The sequence below is a fragment of the Nesoenas mayeri genome, assembly GCF_963082525.1.
Source record: "Nesoenas mayeri genome assembly, chromosome: 1".
In the NCBI taxonomy this organism is placed as follows: domain Eukaryota; kingdom Metazoa; phylum Chordata; class Aves; order Columbiformes; family Columbidae; genus Nesoenas; species Nesoenas mayeri.
Genome location: NC_137541.1, coordinates 118,705,586 through 118,722,985, shown reverse-complemented (window position 1 = coordinate 118,722,985; position 17,400 = coordinate 118,705,586). Strand labels below are relative to the sequence as shown.

The 17,400-nt window shown below is 42.1% G+C and overlaps 1 protein-coding gene across 1 annotated transcript in view; it reads left to right on the top strand.

Annotated features, from left to right (window-relative positions):
• PDE9A (phosphodiesterase 9A) overlaps positions 1-16,224 on the top strand; it is a gene marked incomplete at both ends in the record, with an annotated part of 49,111 nt that extends 32,887 nt beyond the window's left edge. The window contains 11 exons of the mRNA XM_080350194.1: positions 522-603; positions 2,973-3,047; positions 6,125-6,211; positions 9,354-9,458; positions 10,536-10,618; positions 11,668-11,824; positions 12,963-13,076; positions 13,747-13,851; positions 14,250-14,378; positions 14,568-14,663; positions 16,174-16,224. Coding sequence (XP_080206320.1) covers positions 522-603; positions 2,973-3,047; positions 6,125-6,211; positions 9,354-9,458; positions 10,536-10,618; positions 11,668-11,824; positions 12,963-13,076; positions 13,747-13,851; positions 14,250-14,378; positions 14,568-14,663; positions 16,174-16,224 — 1,084 coding nt within the window. The remainder of the gene's footprint in view (positions 1-521; positions 604-2,972; positions 3,048-6,124; positions 6,212-9,353; positions 9,459-10,535; positions 10,619-11,667; positions 11,825-12,962; positions 13,077-13,746; positions 13,852-14,249; positions 14,379-14,567; positions 14,664-16,173) is intronic.
• Positions 16,225-17,400: the final 1,176 nt, after the last annotated feature.

Here is a 17,400-nt window from a genome sequence, read left to right as displayed (position 1 = left end):
GGAGGGCAGCAGGCAAGGTCATCATGCCATCAAAATGAATGGTCTTACCTGAGCTTTAATGAGGCCTGGAGCTGGGCTGCAATAAGCCATGGGCTCAGAGGGTGCCTACACCAGTAAATAAGGACAGGTATAGCAGTGTTTGTGCCCAGTGTGGCCCCTGGCAGGGCTCTGTGGTCTTTAGACAACCATGCCTGCCATGGACAGCAAGCTGCTCACTGAAAGTTACTTGGTTTAAAATAGAAATGCTTGGGTATCCATGGATACATGCATGAAGATAGACACTCCTTGCTTGAATTCAAATAGATCGAGAAGGGCCAACGGCGGTGTTGCACAAGGGGAGAAAATCCTAAATAGCATCACACTTTTAAAGCATTTGAGCAACGTGACATTGGAAAGAGAGAGGCTGGGGAGTGGGGTAATTCTCTGAGTGATGCCTACTGAATGACCAGAGTACTTCCAGCATTTTTCGAGGCACTGTGTTTCTGCTCCCATGATGTTAAGAGCTGAATATTTCATTTCAGGACTAACTGTCCTTGCAAGTACAGCTTTCTGGACGAAAACAAGAGGCCGACTCCCCGGCGGGATGTACCATCCTACCCAAAGGTAGCGTGCAATGCTTGCTCTTCTAGCAACCTGTTCTAGTTGAAGATGTCCCTACTCATTGCAGGGGGGTTGAACTAGATGAGCTTTGAAGGTGCTTTCCAACCCAAACTATTCTGTGATTCTATGATTCCCAGAATCCTACCACACACTTGCCATCCTAACAAGTGCTGGTTCACAGTGCGTGACTCCCTAGCGATCTACCTCCTTGTTATTCTAAATGCAGGGCCTGATCCAAAATCCCTGGAAGCCAATGGAAAAAGCTGTCGTTACCTCCAGTGATTTAAAGCTGGACCCTCAGTAGTCTTTAATAAACGAAAACTCATTAGTGTTTGAAATGTTAATGAACATTTTGCATTTGTCAACATTTAACGCTCTTTTGTCTAGTTACATTTGTTTATTCTCCATGCTCATAGCAAACAATCAAAAATAGGCTGTAATGTTGTACTCTAATTGAAAATAGTGCTGCTGCTTGTTTTCTCCTAATGGATTATTTTTTAATTTGAAAAGTAATTTATGGAGATGCTTCACCTAGGGAAACAAAGAGAAAATGCGACATTGGATGCTCTCCAGAATGATTCATTGTCCATGTGAAAATGAGTTAGTGTATTTGCTAGAGAAAACAGTAATGTTTGAAGAAAAATATCTACCGGGCAAGTACAAGTACAAATTCACAGTGATGAATGAGGCTGAAACCATGAAGCATGCAGGATTTTTGATCCTAGCACCAGCAGTCTTTGCTCACAGGAATTATTTAAAGCCACAGGATTATGTCTGCTCAGTGCCCAGCTCAGACCTTGACAAAACACCATCTCATATATGTGCATACCAGTTTAACAGTGGACATCCACTTGCACATATCAAAGCTGGCTCAGCCACTCCGAAGTTCATGAGGTCCCATGTGATGCAGGTGTATGATATGGACATGCATTCTTGCATATTTATCCTGAGAGCCTTTCAGAGCAACGAATTATAAGTTTTGCTCTTTATTCTCCTCTGCCTAGCAAAAGTAACCTCTAGGTCTCTGAAGAAGACATCATGAGACTTAGATTTCTTTTAATTAACTTTGGACCAAGAGGCTTGGGCTCCTGACACTGACGTGCTTTTATGAAACATATCAGTTCTAAACCAGGTTTTGTCCCTTGATAAGTATGTACGTCAGATCAAATTTTGATGCACTAGAATCTTGAACTAACAACTAGTGCTACAAAGAGTTGTACTGGCTGACTGCAGAGTAAACTGGTAGTTTGTATTTCTTTGTTATCCTTAGACCAAAGATCATGGGAGTTTTGGTTTTAGGAGTCTGGGTTCTGTTTGACAGATTTGCAAAATTTCTTATCATTTGTCATGTGCTGGATTAGTCCAATGTCAGTAAGGCTAGGAAATGATGAGTACACTGAAAGAAGATGTCAGTGTTATCAAATAACAAATCGGTACTGCTAATGCACAGTTTTCTTGCAGAACATCATATTAAATGCACATTATATATGCAAATGCAAACATCATTGCTTTTTCAAGAAGGAAAATAAATTTTCAGTGTTATTCTTCCTTGGATTAAGTATCAACAATTTGATGTCTTAGAAAATTTCATTCACCTGCTCAATACAGTAAGACCAAACTAATTAGAGACAGGTGTGGTAAATGGGCCAAATGAAGCCACAAGGCTTTTGTGTCCCAGAAAGACTCTGATCAATAGAGTCTTGAGAAGATGGATCGGTACATATTCCTTATTTTCATTTTGTATACAAATTGCAACAGGCCAATGAGCTTGATTTTGTTTTAAGCCTCTGAGCATAATGCTAAAAAATCACTTGAATCTTGCAGGCTGACAACCAATTTGAAAATGTGGGCGTTCTTAAAAAAACACTCAGAATGAGAGCATAAATCATCTGAAAGTAAACATATCATACCCACCAGCTAATTTAACACAATTTAGCACAGACACTTCACATCATCCAGCCATAACTGGCTGCATCCAAATTCACTGATGCTCTGCAGGCAGCAGAACCAGTGCAGCTGGGGACAGATCTGTGCCCTTTATATCCCCATGCTGGATTTACACACAACCCCATCCACGATGCCTCTGCTCCCCTCCCTTTTCTCCCCTCCCTCCACCTCCCTGCTCTCTAAGGATCTCCACCGATCAGTGTCCTGCCAGCTGGTACCGTGGACATTCTGGTGTGACCATGAGCAGCCAGTGGGGAGGGTGAGGAGGGTTGGGCAGGCAGAGGGAGAGAGCAGTTGGTTTCTCCTTGGGAAATATAGTTAAACCCCACATAAATGGAACCCCAGGAGTCCCAAGAATGTGCCATAACAGGTCCCATGCCAGGGTGGGAGATCTTCACTTATGCTGGCTGCCTTTCTGTCTGCAGTACATGCTGTCCCAGGAGACCATTGAAGCCCTTCGGAAACCTACCTTTGACGTCTGGCTGTGGGAGCCCAATGAGGTGAGGATGCCATGTTACCTGGTTTAGCACCCTTTCTGAGAGTCAACAAGAGCGCTTGGAGATGGTCTACAGGGTTTTTCCCCTTTTCTGTCCCTTACTCTCTGTACTTTTTTAATATTCATATCACATCAGAATACAATGTTTTTTCCTAACAGATGCCAGATAGATTATGCTGATTATCTTATCCTGACTCCTCTTTTTTTTCCCTTTAATTTCTTCCTAATAGTGTCCCACAACAACCAGTGCACTATCATTACTGCCACATGAGCTCTCTAATGCCATTTATCTGAACAAATTGATCCCTAGCAAAGCATATGCTTAAGCACATCATCAATAACTCTGTTCAAATCAATAAAGCAGGATGCTGTTGTGTGAAGCCAGGCAGAGGTGCACACATTGATTCACAGACAAGGTTTTTTCTGTGGTGTATTCTGAAGAGGCTGCAAAGCTGCATGCACAGTATATCAGAATTTTCTTCTTGCTTAATTTTCTTATTTTTCTTATTGCTATTGCTGTTTTTCTCGTTGCTATTAGTATTATTCATTGTTTGCCTTGCGTGTTGCAGCAGGTTCTGGAAGACCCATGTGTAAATCTCTGTAGAAACTTGAAGTTTCTGTAATGGCAGATTATAATATAATCTAAAACTAGATCCAGCAAATACAAGCAAACCTCACTTAGGGAAAACATAGCTGAGAACAGGCCCAAATCAGGATTCCAGTGTTGAATTTCTACCAGTGGATTGATTGGGTGGTTCTAGTAGCACCCCCAGCAGCAGTCACCTTCATTACCTTCTGAATCAGATATTGTGCGTACAAGTCATTCTGGCTCAGCACCTGAAGATCAATGTGACAAGGAAAAATACCCCCTACCCCACCCACAGTAACAGCATACTTTCTTCAGGATATTTCATCTGGCTGGTAGAGTAACAAAAGGAATTTCTGATGGCTTTAGGTCCATCTCCCGTTCACACAGGCTGGCAGAGTTGAGGCTGCTGCTGTGTAGTTAATGCTCTCTCTCCAGCCCCTTTTCTCTGTACGATGACCATACAACTGCTCAGGAAAAATGGCTCACCCCCAGCTTTTGAATGCCTGTCAGGTCTTTACAGCAAGAGAGAATTACGACCTGCCAGGTGGACCATAACACCGTTGGGTCATTGTTGTTCTGACTATTAAGAAAGAATAGGGAGAAACAAAAACCATTATCCACGGATTCTTGTCTGCTGAGCCATAGTATTTTAGCACAGTAAGTCATTCAGAGTACGAGGAAACACTATAAGGTGGCATGAACAAGGCTAACAAGAGGGTGCAGAGATTAGATGTGCCCTGCAAGGACACAGAAATAAGATACTGCACAAACTCCAGTGAGCTGAGCACCATATGGGTTTATCTCACTCTATTATCTCTGCTTTATGTTTACAGAGAATATTTCAATTCTGTCAATGCTTGCTTAGCATTTGCCCATGTGCTCAATGTGCAACAGGCAGGTTGTAAACCATAGTCTTCTGTAAGCAAAGTGATTATGTCGTGCCCTGCAGCATCACAATAAACGGAGCTACACAGCAAGATTGCCTTCTCTTTCTCAAATGCCCACTCACTTTCAAGCCTTAGAAGAGTCCAATATGTGAGCTTTTGCTGTTGACTAAGAAAGCTAAAAATGAAAACTGAGATTCTCATGTGCTTAGGAGCTATGGGATGCCGAATTACCCTGTCACCCACCCAAAGCTCTCTTGGCAGCAGCTGGAGGGAGACAGGCATTTCTTAAGGTAATTCAGCCATTCTGGGTGAAGTTTATTGTCTCAGAAAGTGTTTTTTGAAACTATTGTGAAACATACACTCTACCTCAGAGACTAGGAACAAGGCAAGCAAAATGCTGGCCTTGTGATCTGAGCACAATTCAGCTTGTGACATTGTCCCTCAAGCCTTGCAGGAAAGTCTCTCTCTTCCTGTTCGCATGACTCAAAACCAGCCCCTTGTTACTGCATGAACTATGTATATTCCCTGGATAAACATAAAGTTTCATTAGATGAAATCACTTTTCTGGAGAGTTTTTAAGAGCCTAAATAACAGAAACCTAACTAAAAATGTTTCCAAGGTCATATTTGTGACATTACACTCCTCATGCTAAAACTCCTGGATCAGTCTACAGCCTAAGAACTGCATCTGCTAATATAATGGCTACATTTCATCCCCTGCAGATTTTGCCTTCAGAAATGGGAATGTAGATACATAAATTCCGGAACTTCTGGAAGTCCATTCATTTCCAACCGGTGGCAGATGTTTTGTGCCCAGACACATAAGATTGACAATACCTTTCTTTTGCAATATTTTGAAACCCAGAATATTGACCACGAGTGGTAGAGCTAAACTACTGGCAACCCTCTTCCTACCGCAGAGCAGATGTTGTCTCAGAAGAGAAGGCTGCCTTTGCACTTCAGCTTTTGGGATTCATAGTTTCAGTTTATAGGAATGAAGGGCCACAAACCTGCTGTAGTTTTGCAGTTTTATAGTAGGAGATCTTTCGTTAATCAAGAAATTTGAGTTAAGAGGGTGGATTTAGTAGCTCACGGAAAACCATAAAGAAAGAAGATATTGACACATATCTGGAATAAATGTTTCTTTAAGGACTTCTTATTTTCTGATGCCATTTTCTATACAGCTAGGATTTGATCTATTTCTGTACAGGTAGGGCCTTGGGAGTCAGTGGAAAAACTCCCACTGATTTCATTGAGCATCAGAACATATCCCAGCTGAATTAGAAAAATGGCAATACCTTTTCATGAGAAGGAATTGCTGTGATACATATGAATCACAATTACTAAAGAGAGTTGGTGTGATTGCAAGCCCTGCAGAAAACCTATGAAGTCAACAGCAATCTGTCTCCTTCAAAAAGCTTTCAGAACCTCTCTGTCTCCTCTCTTGCACTGTCTTTAATCATGCAATCTTTGAACATCTTTCTTTCATCTTAACAAGAGGGCTCTGCAATTATTCAATGCTTGCAAGGAGGAAATTCACTCTGCAATGTATCATAAAGAAAAGTCGTATTTACCAAGCCAATAACCTATCCGTTCCTGGCTGCAGATGCTGAGCTGTTTGGAACATATGTACCATGATCTTGGGTTGGTAAAAGACTTCAACATCAATCCTATCACGTTAAAGAGGTGGTTGGTAAGTATTTCAAATTACTGATATCCGCAACTTCTCCAATTCAAAAATCCATAAACAAAACATTTAGTCATGGAATTAACTTGACTCACATGAGTAATCCCACTGAAAGCAGGCAATCTATACAAATTCTTAAAATTTAAGCACTTCAGCCAATGTTTGCATTTTTGTGTTAACAGACGACATTTTTTAACTGTTTTACATTTGTTTGCTGAGCTTTCTATTACTGAAATTAGTACATTTCCAGTCAATGCTCTCAATACCTAATGTAAATAGAAACGAGTGTCTTCAGATATGGCCAAAAAAACCCCAAGATGTGCAATAATCATCAGATATGCTAAATCACAGGGAGTAAAAGAGCAAGGCAAGAATGAAAAGGAATTGCTGAGTAGATAAGTAACTTCCTTTGCCTTGGTTTTTAATGCTGAGCGTGTTGCAGAGATGCAAGACATGATAAAGATGAGATTGTAACAAAACCAAGATATCTAAAGAAGAAACACTGGTGTATTTCAAAATCAGTAAGCTATCATGTCCAAAAGAGAGCACAAGAAAGAATTTGCCAAAAAGCTGAAGAATATATTGGCTTTCTCAGAAAAACCCATCACATTCCTAGAGAACTGGGGAACAGTAAATATTTTACCCATTGTTTAAAAAGGATCTGGGGACAGCCTGAGGTATTATAGTTAGTAAAACTTACATCTCTGCCTGACAAATTGGTTGAAACAGTAATGAAAAACATCATGATGTGAAGTTCATTATACAGATGTTTAATATGATTCCTGTAGCAAAGAATTATATCTCGCTAATCTCTTCTAATTTACTAAAGAGTATGAACAGAATAGAGGGAATTGTTTTACAGGAGTGATGTAAATTCCCAGAAAGGCCTGAAACAAATTCCACAGATTTAGAACATGGCTAGAAAAACACAAAGCAAAAGACCAGATTCATCATCTCAGAAAGTGTAGCAAGAGCATAAAGCACATGGGCACCAGCGTGCATGGGGCTGTGCCCGTCAGTGCTTGGGGTGCTGCTGCTGCTGGAGCTAACAAGGCATCAGGCTGAGCAGACAGTGGAAAAAGGGATAAAGTGGACTCGTTTTACCATGTCTCCATAGAGGGCATGAGGCTTACCTGGAATCCTATGTCTAGGACTGGTCAGGTCTCTTTAGGAAAACAAGATGACTACATTAAAGGAGACATAAAAAAATGACCGAGACCTAGGAAATCTCTCCCCGAAGAAGGCAGATGAAAAGCTCAGTATTGTTGACCTTAGGAAGCAGATTACTACAAGGGGTGGGATGAAACCAAATACAATCAAAGCTAGCACAGAGTAGTTAAAACAGAAAATTTCCTCCTCCTGTCTCACAGCCTGAAAATGTGGGAAACAAGGTGTTATGTCAATACAGATCAACATGCCATCCACACACATTACTGAAGGCAGCTTCCTGTTAGCTTGTATCTCCAAGTAATTTGTTACCACCATCATTTAAGACAGCCTTGTTCTGAACAATGAGGGGAGTTTATAATGTATTCTCTACAAAGGTAAGACAGGGTGAGATTTCCTTTTTTAGACACAAGCTTTGCAGAAAGCAAGATGATTAAAAAAAGCCCCATGGACTCTGCTTCAAACTGTGATACTTCCCCAGGCAGAGTATGGGCATCAGTTTGAACTTAAGTGGGTGAGAAAAATCGACCTCGTGCACATGCTTCTTTTCTGGATCCCACATCCACTGACTACAGAAATGTTCCAGAAAGGGGGGGATAGAATGACTAATATGACCCAGTCACTCCAGCCTTTCAGCGTACCAAGTCAGGAGTCCCCTGGGATGCTCTGGGCTCCACTGCTGGATGTATACTTTCTATCCATGAGGTACTGAACAGTGCCTGGGAATGACCACAGTCTCCACGTGGAGGCTGTGAGATGCTGCCCACCACCTGTGAGCCTGGCTGTCAACTATATGTGCCATTAGTTACTCATTTTAATATAATGTAATATATTTCTAAAGTCCTTGCTGCATAATAATCTGAACAGCTTTTGCAATGAAGCCCCCAACTATTGAAGAAGCAGTGAAAGCCCACAGCTCTCTTGACCTCATCCAAAGCTTTGAGGCTTCCTAGAAGTCAGGTCCCACACTGAAGGGTTTGATCCTGATGGGGCTTGAAGGCTCCTGAAGTAAATTCGCTATTTAGCTGGAGAAGGGGACAAAATTTTCATTCACGTCATCAGTTTATTCTCAGTAATTGAAGCATGTGCATAAGGGCTCTCTAGGGTCCAGGCTACAGAGGATTCAGCAGAAGGGGTCTAGCAGCACTGCTGATGCATGGCTATTCTGTGCAGGACAGGACACCCAGGGCTATCCAGTGCGTTGGAAGAATGTCTGTGGCATGTGTTAACCCATTTGTGCCAGCTGCACTCAGCTTGCCCAGCTGCCAGCAGTGAGGACACATGGAAAGACAAACTTTAGCTTGCATTTGTAAAGAGGGCATGTAGCCAGGATCTGTAGAAAATTAAAATCCACAAAATCAGGCCCATGTGCCTATATATGGCTAGATCTCTCCCATGCTGCCTAGCACAGGACATTCATACAGGTATGTTAGTGCACGTGCTTTCACATCCTCACTTTGCCAAGCAACACATCCCAAAGTGCCGCATTTGAGCATTTGCCAATGAAATCAACAACTACATTTCAGCCTTGAAGATTTCAAAGTGGCTATTTGCATTCAGCAAGAGAGGGAAATGGGGATGTACTTTGAGTTCTTCACACACTCCAAAGTCACTGTTTAACCACAACATGGTTTGAAATACAAATTCAAGATGAGACCACAGAGTCCTTTCTCAAGACTGAGATGCGCTTGCAGCTGTGCTGGGATGTTTACCCATTGCTAGCTGGTGCGAGAAGCTGCTATGAGCTTTACCTGCTGACAAATTCATGAAAGGCAGTAATCTCTCACCCTCCCCCAGGGAGGCAGAGAGTGTCAGAGGGCCTTTTGTTGTCACTCTGTCCTAGCATAAAATAATACTGGGCTCCATAGGACTGCTGTAGGGATATACAGTGCTTCCAGGGAGGCTGGGAGGCATATCTAGTCATACTTTTATAAAGAAAGAGCTCTCTTGTCTCTGACTGCTTCAATTCCTCTCTCCACAGCTGTGTATTCATGACAATTACAGAAACAACCCCTTTCATAATTTCCGGCACTGCTTCTGCGTGACCCAGATGATGTACAGCATGATCTCGCTCTGCAGCCTCCAGGTATGTCCCCATCTAGATAGCATCACACCATTTTCATCCCAGGGCACATGTTCATCCACTGAGCACCACGACACCTTTGCCACTTTTCTTGCAAAACAGGCCACCAGCTTGCTAGCAAGCAACGAGCTTTGCAGCAGCTGCACTTGCTCAGTCCCCATGGAGAGGAGAAGGGTTGCATTTTCACTGCTGGCCGCCCACTCAGCCACCCCATCACAGACCCCAACACCCACACAGCTTTCTGAGGCTGCTGGGCAGCTACCTTCACCTCCTGGATATCCCAGATTTGTACAGTGAAGATCTTCTGACACTCTGATAGTGTGAAATATCTATGAATCAGATCACACAGCCTCCTGGTCTGTGGACATGGTCTTCATCTGTGACACAAAATGTTCCCAGAAGAGGTTTTCTCCAAATACATGCTTGAATCTGGGTGAGCTGCTGCAAATAATGCCCTATGAGTACTGTATGCAAGATTCACAGTCAACCTGGACTCTGACCAAAATTATAAGCATCATTTATTTTCATTGATTGAATAACCTGTCTTTATATATTCATTTCATTTCTGTACAAGCAAGATTTTATTCAGTTAAAAAAGCCCTTTCTTCTCTATAGTTAAACATCTCAGTTACCAACCCAAGTCTATTTTCTTGCCAATAAGAGTGTGAAGAAAAACTTGCTTCAATGGAAGGTCATCCTATGCAAAAGCTGTGGGAATACAACACTTAATTTTCCTCACTCTTCATGACTTTATTTAAGGCAGAATGCAATGGCAACTAAACTGTCTTCCAGCCCTTCCTTAACTAATCAGGATGCTCAAATGACTTGTCAGAGACTGTACTAATATCTCAGTGCTTTTATATGATCTCTGCAGTAATAGCAGGTTTCAAGCAATTTGCCTCCTCTGAGCTGCTGTTATTTAATGAGACAAAGGCAAATCTGAGTCATTTTTACTGGAATGGAAGGCAGAATTCTCTTTCTTGACTGAAGTATATGTGGGTGGTTTTTTCACTTATTTTCAGTTATGGGGATAGGGGAAGTACAAATCATAATACTACATTAATGTTTTGCATATCACAGGAGAAATTTTCCCAAATTGACATCTTGATTCTCATGACTGCAGCAGTATGCCATGACTTGGACCATCCAGGCTATAACAACACGTAAGTCTCTTTCTTTTCCTTCCTTCCCTTCTCTCTGTCTTTCTTTCTTGCCTTTCCTCCTTCCTTTCCTCCCTTCCCTTCCCTTCCCTTCCCTTCCCTTCCCTTCCCTTCCCTTCCCTTCCCTTCCCTTCCCTTCCCTTCCCTTCCCTTCCCTTCCCTTCCCTTCCCTTCCCTTCCCTCCTTCCTTCTCTCTTTCTCTCTTTCTCTCTTTCTTCCTCCCTTCCTTTTTGGGAAAGCAATACCAGCTGGCATTTTTGGTAGATCAGCTTTTCCTTCTCACAGCTTGAGCTGGCTATGACCTTCCCCCAGGGTCCTGCTGTTCACTCACACGTGGGCCAAGGCAGAGCTTCATGCAGAAAACTCAGGTCTGGGTTGGGGTTGCCAGCTGTCCTGGGCTCTATAAGGCAAATGCTTTTTCAGATTTCTGTTCCAATGTTTTCCCACACTCCCGAGAAAACAAGGTAAAATGTGTTACAATTGAGAGAGAGGACATCAATTATTATAGCTCCATTGACTGAAATGGAATAATTATACTAAAATGCAAAGGGTGATTTAACTTACACATTATTTCATAATTATAAATCACGTGGTGCATATTATTCTATTTATTAGCATGTCAGGAAATTAGAATTGCTGACCCTTGGACAGTTCTATGTGTGTGTGTGTATGTGTGTGAAAAAGAGAGAGAGAATCTAATCAATTTGTAGCCATTTATTAAATAAGGGCAGAATCCAATTCTGACTGGGATCAGTGAGAATCTCTCTATTGGCATTGGTGGGGGGTTGAATGATTCTGTGTTTGTTCTATGTCATTTTAAGCTACAGAGACTTGGTAAATAATAATTTTTTTAAAACTTACAGAGAAATAGTGCCTGAGACCATGTTAAATAATATCTATCTAGTCCAAAGTCTGATTTGGTATTAACAATCAAAAAATAAACTGCAGCTAATTGAATAAGTATCAAAAAGAATGTAAACAAAAGTAAGCAGCATGGTTTAGAGCAGCTGGTGTGTGTCTGCAGGAGTTCTCATTGTTTTTCCTCACATCAGTTATCAGATAAATGCACGAACTGAGCTCGCAGTACGCTACAATGACATCTCCCCACTGGAGAACCACCACTGTGCTGTGGCTTTCCAGATCATTTCCCAGCCAGAATACAACATTTTCTCCAATGTCGACCAGGACCAATTCAAGCAGATAAGACAGGTATGAATGCTGCTCCCATCTGTGTCGTACAAACTGTTCCTGAAGATGTTAGCACACACTGACTCATTTTCCCTAGAGGGTAGGACTGAAAAAGCCCCTCACAATGGAAGGATCCAAGAGGGATTCTTGGAAAATTTCCTCAGCAGCACTCTCTGGAATGTCTTGCTGAGAAATAATGAGTATATCCTGGCTATGAAAGCCTATGACATTTTGGGGGTAGATATTTATATTATTGAAGAAGGCAATTAGTTCTGACTGGGAAAGAATTAAGCTCTCACAGCAGAGGTTTATGCTTTAAGAGAACATTTTATTAATTTTAAGAGGGGCTTCAGAATGGGAAAATATTTACAATAGCAGAGCACTTGTACTGTTGGAAGAGGCTCTGGTGGACTGGGAGTCATCACAGTTATCTCTGAGACAGTGAACAATGCTACAATTCCAATCAGTGCACTACAGACCAAAATTCAGTCTCAGTTTCCACATTACACCTTCCTTACACACCAAATGAAAGAGCAGACCAATGTAAGCTCAGATACCAGTCTGGTTAAAGTTACTGGTGCATGCCAATGCATGAGAAGCAGGCATGGACCCAAGTATGTATGAAAACCCGCAACTTTAAATTAACCACGGGTTTTCCCATCATAAACTCTGCCTAACAGAAGGATACAGAGCTCCTAACACATTGGCTGCATCTGGGTATTTCAAAGCCCTTAATCCAAGGACGATGAGCACAGAGGACATTCATATCTACTGATCTTTGCCTCTTCCTAGGACCACTAAGAGTTAGCAGCAAAACCTGTAGTGCTTTCTGAGGAGACAGAAGTGCATCTTGGCAGAATATGGCTTTTAACATTCTGTTGTACAGTTTGGTTTTCCACAATTAGTCAATCAGAAAGGAAAAAAACTCAATATCTCTGGAATATCCCACCAGTGTTACAGATTGATCCAACCATGGTCTTCCAATGCCATGAACTCTTTAGAGATCTCTTCCAGTTTTAAGTCAGAAATTTCTCCCTTCATTGTTAACAATGTAATTCATCGGAGGTGTTGTGTGTGTAAGAAACACCCTACTTTGCTCTGCAATAATAGACTTTGTAAAGAACGTTGAGTTAATATGTGAACATGTTTTCTTTGCTAGGGAATAATTACATTAATCCTGGCTACAGACATGGCGAGACATGCAGAAATACTGGACTCTTTCAAGGAAAAAATGGAAAATTTTGATTACTCAAATGAAGAACACATGACCTGTGTAAGGAACTTTTGTAGATTATTATTTCTCTGTGCATAGTGTGAAAGCTTGTAGATTAATGTCTGTTTTTTCAAAAAACAAGATTCAATATACACTATCAAAAATTAATCCTTTCTACATCCTCTGCGCCACCCAAAAGAATTAAAATTTGGAACTGCTCTATACAAAATAGATTGTTCCAACTTTAGAAATTTTGGAGACCCATCAAGAGAAAACATATATTTGCCCTGTCAGGATACAAATTCTTATTGTCCATTTCTGTGGGACAAAAGGTATCCACAAGAGTAGAAATCTAGTCTCCTCTACTTCCTAATCGTGTCAACTTCGACATCCAGGGAAGCCTCTCCCAGCCGCCTCTGAGTGTTCCACAAACAACTTCGTGGTCATTTGTAGCTGAATCTCTTTATGCAGCAGATAAGTGCACATCCCACTGTGACACATCCCAGTGCTACAGACAGGGAAACAGAGGCAGAGAGGGAATAAGTTATTTACACAGGGTAACCGAGAGAGTGGGGAAGAATCCAAATCATTTAAGACCTCTGATTTAATCCTAAAACTGTCCTTTCTGTTTGAAAGCATTGCCTCCTGGTGTATTGTAAAGGCTCAGATTCTGGATGAGGGAAAAGGGTTGGCAATAACACTGCAATATTAAATTATTATCTTCTTTCAGCTGAAGATGATACTGATAAAATGCTGTGATATCTCCAATGAAGTCCGCCCGATGGAAATAGCAGAGCCCTGGGTAGATTGCTTACTAGAGGAATATTTTATGCAGGTAAGAATGACGGCGAGATGCGGTTGCATAAATTGCTGCTCTTCCTGGATCCCACCTCAGCTACAGTTGCCCTGCTGTCTGACAGCCCAGGCTAGCTCTAGCATGGGAAAGCTGCTTTCACAGAAAGTTGGAGGAGGATGTCAGCAAGAAAAGCTGTTCAGAAAGAAAGTGAATGTGATTGACTGTAATTTGCAGGTGAAGGACAATAGCAACTTAGAAATCCTAATGCTATTACACTGAAGCTTTTCCCTGTGAAGTGGCTGCCTTGCAAATTCGTTTGACATATAAATTATTTTTGAGCCAAAAGGGCAAGAGCAGTGACAAGAGAAAGTTGCCAAGTAAATTATATCAAATATCACACTGGAGCTAGCTTAGATAATTTTGATCGTGTGTTCCAGAGCGACCGAGAAAAATCTGAGGGGCTTCCAGTGGCACCATTCATGGACCGTGATAAAGTGACCAAGGCAACAGCACAGATTGGTTTCTTGAAGTTTGTTCTCATCCCCATGTTTGAAACAGTAACAAAGGTAAGCCACCCAAGGCCAGAAACAGAAGTGAGGATTTGCAGAACTTCAGTGTTTGCTCCAACAGGTGTTAAGCTAGCCAGAGGAAAGGGGATGTACGGTTCACATTCTGCCTTTCAGACCATTTCTAGCACGTATAGGTTAACGAACACAAAAGAAAATGTTGATATTCTCCCTCTTGTTTTCACCTAGCTATTTCCAGAAGTGGAGGAGGTGATGCTCCAGCCTCTTTGGGAATCCAGGGACCGATATGAGGAATTAAAACAGATAGATGATGCTATGAAAGAGGTAAGCTCTAAATATCTTATTGATAAAGCAAAACTTATGATTGAATAAATCAAACATTATAATTTATTAGCAGTTTAATTCCGAAACAGTAGAGATGCTTATGGTACAGTCATTATAATGAGAAACTCATTCATTACACCTGGCTGGAGAAAGGCATGCACCACAAGCAGTAAGTGTGTGCAAGAGTGTGCCCTTGCAGAATCCACCATGCATGTACCATGTTTTCTCTCTCTGGCCACATCTGCACTGCCTGACAGGACAGAGACAGAGGCCAGGCCCTGTGAGCAGATACCCCACATTCCCAGTGCAGCAACCGAGTGCTGGTCAAGCTCCCCCAACAGCCCCCTGTGACACTGGGCCTTGCACACCTTCCTTGCACGCCTCTTTGAGTGCTGCTTTTCCCTGCCAAGGTAGATGACAAACCCTGCTCAAATGGGACCAGATTCTTTCCAGTGGTGGCCAACAATAGGATGATGGACAGTGGGCACAGACTAAAACATACAAGATTCCATCCGAATATGAGGAGAAACTTCTTTACTTGAGGGTGCCAGAGCACTGGAACAGACTGCCCAGAGAGGTTGTGGAGTCTCCTTCTCTGGAGACATTCAAAACCCACCTGGACACATTCCTGTGCAACCTGTTCCAGGTGAACCTGCTTTAGCAGATGAGTTGGACTAGATGACCTCCAGAGGTCCCTTCCAACCCCAACCATTCTGTGATTCTGTGAAATGGCATCACATTAACAAATTGATCCTGTAGACAGGACACTACTAGTCACTGTGTCATTAAAATATATTAGGAAGTGCCCCGGAGCATTAGTTGTGCTGATATTGTTTGTTATGTGGTAAATGAAAGTTCGTTCACTTGATCATCTCTGGATAGATGAGGTGAATAGTAGCTTTCTGGTGTAGGTCCCACCTCCTCTCAAGTGCCTTAGAGGAAAAGCCCCCCCAGCAGCTGAAATTCTGGGGCTGGATAATCAAAGAGCACATGCTTTGAGGGCACTAAGTTACAAAAGAGAAGAAAGTCTTTCAGGCATTCTTCAGTTTAGAGTGGAGCATTTCTCAGAGGAGGGAAGAAGAACTCAAATACGACTGCCAGACTTTCTGAGTCCTATTCATCTTTCAAGTTGAGCTGAGATTTCACTTCTGGTTTACAGAAGCTGTCAAAACAGAAATTTCTTACAAACTGATGTAGCTTTAATTATGTCACAAGAAGTCTTAGGAAAATAGGAGATGCCTGAATTCAGAAATATCCTGAAACAAGAGGAGCTGGTTAATAATCCAAGAGCCCAGCACAGCAGATGATACACTGAGTGCTGTTTACTCAGGTCATACATCCAGAGCTGTTTGGATAAAAAGTTGCCTGTGATACACCAAGCTGCTGCCTGTTATTTCCCGAGAAATGTTGTGCGTGCCTTGTGCAGAGATGAGTGTTAGACTCACAGCAGTGGTGAAAAGCGGCACTGTGTGAGTCAGGGGTATTAATGCTGCTTTGCTCTTCATTTCAGCTGCAGAAAAAGAAAAGTGAAAGTTTGACCACCAGCAGTACCGAAAAGTGAGACGAAAGGTCTCTGAGCAAAACACAAGCCCTAAGTTTATTCTGGTTTTGGAAATGCTGTATTTGCCAAACAGATGTGGTGGCTACATCAAAATCCAGCTGGGACCATGTATGCGGAGAGGTGGCAGGAAGGGAAGCCCTGCCTGCACACCTGCCTGCCCGGGCACCTTGTCTACAGCCTGCAGCCTGCTTACACAGGTGTTGCTTCCATGGGACACCGAAGGCTCCCCTCATGCCCATTGCAGCCCCCCAGCAGGACTTCTTCCCCTGCAGACGTTACACAGGTTGCAGCACGGCCCAAATCTTCAGCAGATTTGCCTTTTCGGTGACCACGCTTACCACACTCTGTAGAGACAAAGCGGAATTTAGCTAAGGAGTCTTTTCTGGAAAATGATCCACTGGCATCCAAAAACAAAAGAAAAACTTGTTTTATTCAAGGTACTATATATGTATGTGTACAGAAGTATGCTAATTACAGCATAGATTAACAGATGCTTATATTCTGACAGGGATCCTGGCATATATTTTTGTTTGCCTAGGAGGCCCTAATGACACATTTCTCTGTATTATTCTCTGAATTTTATAGTGTTCACAGCACATTCAGAAGCCCAGCATAGTGGATGCAATTTTTTTGTTTTCTACACTAGAAGAAATCAGAAGAAACCTTAATGAGTTTGCAGGTTCGCTTTGTGGCCTGTTCCAGCTAGAGTTCACAGGAGCGTTCAGCATGAACAGAGAAGGGAGCACAAAGCTGAAACCACTGTGCAAGCATATTTTTATCCTCGTGGATGCAAAAAGCAACAACAAGAAAAACCTTCAAAGATGTACAGGTTTTTTTTTAACTTTTAAACTGATCTGCTAAATAATATATTCTTCTACAGAAATGGGTGTTGTACTTGTTTTCTTTTGTGTATGTGTGCACGTGAGAACTGTCTCTGTTCCTAAAGCCAAATGCTTTCATAATGAATACAAGGCAAGGGGCTGTAAAGAAGAGGGGAAGGTCGGTTCTCCTTAAGAGGGGAAACTTTAGAAACACTTTTTGCAGCATACTTGCATCATAAGCGCAATAACGAAAGAGCTTCACTTCCCTTGATGACTTTGTAAAGGTTAGGAGCCAAGCTCTGCCCAGAGCTGCCGACATGTAAACAGACAGCAGGCAATACTGTGATCAGCTCCT